Genomic DNA, 4,465 nt, shown 5'->3' on the forward strand with positions numbered 1-4,465 from the left:
GGAGATGGCTCAGTAGAAAAAGCGCTTGCCTGGCAAGCACAAGGGCCTGAGTTCATTCCTTAGTTCTGAAAAAAAAAAAAAAAGAAAGAAAGAAAAGAAAAGAAAAAAAGAAAAAGAAACAAACAAACAAAATTACCCTTCTGGTCACACTGGGCCTACCCTGATACTGCAGAGGAGTTACCTCATCTCAAGATCCTTAGCTCACTGACATCTGCAAAGTTCCTTTGCCATATAAGGCAACTTATTTATAGGTGTTGGAAACTAATATGTGGACATCTTTGGAATTGGGATGTGGACTATTTGAGGAGTTATTCCTCTGTCCTCAAATATTTGCATATTTAGTGTACATATGAGCTGTGTTAGATGCTTGGGAAGCTAAAGATGGTAAGGGCACAGCCCCCTGCCTTTGAGAAATGACAGTCAAGTCAAGGCCCAGGTAATATTTTGTAACAGGCCTGATGCCACATACCACATCCCTTAGAATTAGCCCCACGTCTTACCTTCTTTTTTTCTTTCATACTAACGATTGAATCCAGAGTCTCTGTACTGAGCTACATCTCCAGCCTTTTTTTTTTTTTTGTAATGTAGTTGGTTGTTGCAGGGTCTCACTACACAGCTCAGACTGAATTAGCGATCTTCCTGCTTTCAGCCTTCCCAGTCCTGGGATTACAGGCATGCGCCACCATGCCTGGGCTCTGACCCAAGCAGCCTGCCCTGGGGGGTGGGCTGGCACAGCATGTGGTGCTGGGGATCGAACAGTGGTCCTTGCATTTGCCTAAGCAGGCGCTTTAGTCTACTGAGCTATCTCTCTGGCTTCTCTCCAGCCTTTTTAAATTTTTTTTTTTTTGAGACAGGGTCTTGCTATGTAGTTGTGGCTGGCTTTAAACTCATTATGTAGCCCAAGCTGGCCTTGAACTCTCGACAATCCTCCTGCCTCAGCCTCCCTAGCATGGCACCACACCTGACTCTATGGTTTGTTTTCTTTTGAGACAGGGTCTAGCTATGTAGTCTAAGCTGGCTTTCAACTTGCTATCTAGGCCAGGTTGGGCTCAAACTTGAAGTGATCCTCTTGCCTCAGCCTTCCCAGTGCTGGTACTGAAGGTGTGTACTATACAAACCACAAGGGTCTTTCTAGGAGGGAGCAGAGTCAAAGGCAGAGAGGGCAGTGTGACAACAGAAACAGTAGGAGACAAGAGAAATTTGAAGATGCTGGGTTGCTTGCTTTGAATGGGTCATCAGGAGCCAAGGAATAGAGTCAGTCAGCATCTAAGAGTTGGTAAAGGGAAAGGCAACAGATCTTTTCCTGGAGACAACCAACCCTGCTTACAATGCCTTGATTCTAGGCCAGCAAGCCTGAGTTGGGACATCTGACCTCCAGAATTGTAAAAGAATAAATTTGTGTCACTAAATCCACTAAGTTTGTGATCATTTGTTATAGCACACCTAGGAAACTCATCCAAGTACCTGCTATAGAGATATTGGGAGGAAAATTCTACATGATACCGTAGTTGATGGAATGTGGTGGCCAGAGAAAAGCCCATTTAGGGTCAGGCAAATCTCTCCAGACACCCATTCCTCTGAGCTTCTCTAAATCAGGTCAAACAGGGCTGTGGAGATAGCTCAGTGTTTTAAGAGTCTGCCTAGGCAAGAGCAAGGACCCGGATTCGATCCACAGTACCACATGCCATGCCAGTCCCACCCCCAGGCGTGCCAAGCTGGCCACAGAAACCAGACATGGTGGTGCATGCCTGTAATCCCAGCGCCGGGGAGACTTAGGAGGATCACTACAAATCTGAGCTGTGTAGCGAGACCCTGAACCAAATACATAAAACTTTTAAAAAATCAGGTCTAACATCCCAGTGGGGACCAGATATCCCTGTGTTCAAATTCACATCTTCCTGATAGTTTCTAAATTCCCAGAGGGCTGGCCAAATAGCTCAGCGGATTAAAGCGCCTGCAAACAGGTGCAGAGGCTGGGGGTTTGATCCGCCCCACTCCCCAGGCACTCTGAGATAGCAATGGAGACTGGATGTGGTGGTGTGTGCTTGTAATCCCAGCTCTTGGAAGGCTGTAAACAGGCGGTTCACATGAGTCCAATCTAGTAGCGAGACCCTAAATACCCTGTAGACCCTTCCCTAAAATACAAACAAATAAATAAAATAAAATAAATAAATTCCCTGAGCATTGGGTCTCTCATTTCTTTGCTTCTTTGTGGCAATCAGAACAGATTCTGACATCTAAAAATTTTCCCACAAAGGGGCAAAGAAAGAATGAGTATAAATGAACCTAATGAGAGGAAATACAGCAAGAAATCATCTAAGTCTTCAAGAGCTGAGGCTCACATTAAGTTGTCCCTCCCCCTCAGGAGCAAGTGTGAGCTTCGCACTGTATACAATTCCAGGCTGGCACCATATGCACTTACTGAGAACCCAACTGGGATAGCCAGAGAAACCTGATCTATTCCTAACTCAGGTGAAACCCACATGTCCCAAAAGGAGGGACCTCAGGAGGAAACTGACATTTGTTCAGGGCATGCTATGAGCTCAGCCTGTCAGAGCTATTATGTCATTTTGGCCTCACAGTATCTCTGAGGAGCAGGAATTATTTTTCCTTACTTTACACTCAAGAATCCTGGGGCTTAGAGAGGTTGAGTAGCCTGAAGAAACTCCAGAGATCCACAGCTATGAAGCCAGAGGGCACAAACCCGGGGCTGTTTGACTTCTATTCTTAACTCCCAGTTCCCCAGGTCTCTTTTGTGTAAAAGAATCCTGGGCTTTCAGCTTCCCACAAATTCCCATTTAGAGAGTAGGGACATTCCCTGTCCAAGGCTGTCTCAGAAAGGTTCAGTCTAGCTTTCCCGGACAGACTCCCTGCTCCAGGCTATTTGCAGACCTGGCTCCCTCAGCTGCCTGCTCGCCTCCCGTGCTCGCACCTTGGTGAGCTTCTTGGCACCAGTCTTCAGGGTCACCGGTATCAGCAAGGCCAGCTCCTGCAGTTGGGTGGTGTGGTTTTTCTTCTGATTCCTGTTTTGGGACAAGATCTGGCTTTAATTAGGATATCCAGGGCTGAATTTTGCATCTGACCCCCAAATCAGTTTTAGTGTTCTTCATCTCAAGGTTGTCCCTGACCCCCACTCCATGCCACATAAGACAGTTCTAGGCTTTGTCTGAACTCATGTTCCCTGAACTCCTGGACCTACTGGCCACCAGATCTTGCCCGTTCCTCTTCCCATCCTTTCTCTCCATCACCACAGCCTTTCTTTAGTGCATCCTGGTAGCCACACACCTCCTGTCTGGCCTCCTCCATCCATCCTCTCTACAAGAGGCAAGGTAAATTTCCTGAAACACAACACGAGTCTGATCAAGTCACTCTTCTTCAAACCCCTCAAGGTCATTCCATTCTGAAGTATCAACTTTATTTGTTTTTTAAGATTGACTTTCACTATATAGTCCAGGCTGGCCCTGAACTCACTATGTAGCCTGGGTTGGTCTCAAACTCATAGTAATCCTCCTGTCTCAGCCTCTTGAGGTCTAGGATTACAAGGCTGTACCTCTACACCCAGCAAATAGCAAGTTGAAATTGTTCACATGGCTTCTAACATCTTTTCTCTTCCTACCCTGGCCCAGCTAACCACTTTGGCTCCATTTTTACTCTGGCTTATTGGAATCAACTGACTCTCATTCCACAGGAAGCTGGGAGAGACCACTCGAAACTCCCAGGCCCTATGTTCACACCTGTCTCTGATCTCTGCACCAGGCTATCACTTAGGTGGGAGCACCTCTGTATCCCTAGCACCTAGACCAGGGTCTGGCACATTTCAGGAACTCAATGTACTTTTTTTTTTTTTTTTCCGGAACCAGGGGTTGAACTGAGGCCCTTGTGCTTGCCAGGCAAGTGCTTATTCTACTGAGCCATCTCCCTGGCCCCCTCAATGTGTTTTTGCTAAGTGAATGAATGAATAGAAGAAGTTGGATTCGGGGCAGCTGCAGTACTTCCAGGACCTAATCCCTGAGCTCATAATTCATGGTACTCTCCTGTACATACACCTCCACCCTCTCCCCTGACAGATGGCAACACAAAGGCTCTGAGGTCCTTCCCTCAAAGGCCACACCACTGTCACCACTTGGGACTCCGTCAGGGCCATCTGAACACTTCTGTCATCACCAATGCCTGTCCCATCTTCCTTCAGGGTCCACTTCAGCTACTTTTTCCTCACCTCTCAATGTCCATAGCACCGTGTGTCACTTGCAGTATGGCCAAACCAAAACTACTCTCTTGATGATGGATATATATTTATCTCCTATTCACAACCATACACTCATAATACCTGACTGCCAGGCCCTGTGTGGGACATTACAGAGAAGGAAAGGGATGACTCAGGCACTGCCCTGAGGGCATATGGGGGTAGTGTAGGAGACACTTTTATTATTACCCTAACCAAACTTCAACCAGGGTCGATCCCCCA

The 4,465-nt window shown here is 46.8% G+C and overlaps 1 protein-coding gene across 1 annotated transcript in view; it reads right to left on the minus strand.

Annotated features, from left to right (window-relative positions):
• The window catches only part of Bhmg1 (basic helix-loop-helix and HMG-box containing 1), a 19,720-nt gene extending 15,490 nt beyond the window's left edge, over positions 1–4,230 (minus strand). Inside the window, exons 1-2 of the mRNA XM_023704477.1 lie at positions 4,217–4,230; positions 2,933–3,044 (exon numbers count right to left, since the gene is read on the minus strand). Of these exons, the coding sequence (XP_023560245.1) occupies positions 2,933–3,044; positions 4,217–4,230 (126 nt within the window). The remainder of the gene's footprint in view (positions 1–2,932; positions 3,045–4,216) is intronic.
• Between the last annotated feature and the right edge of the window lie 235 nt (positions 4,231–4,465).

This window comes from Octodon degus, unplaced genomic scaffold, assembly GCF_000260255.1.
Source record: "Octodon degus isolate 3935 unplaced genomic scaffold, OctDeg1.0 scaffold00197, whole genome shotgun sequence".
NCBI lineage: Eukaryota > Metazoa > Chordata > Mammalia > Rodentia > Octodontidae > Octodon > Octodon degus.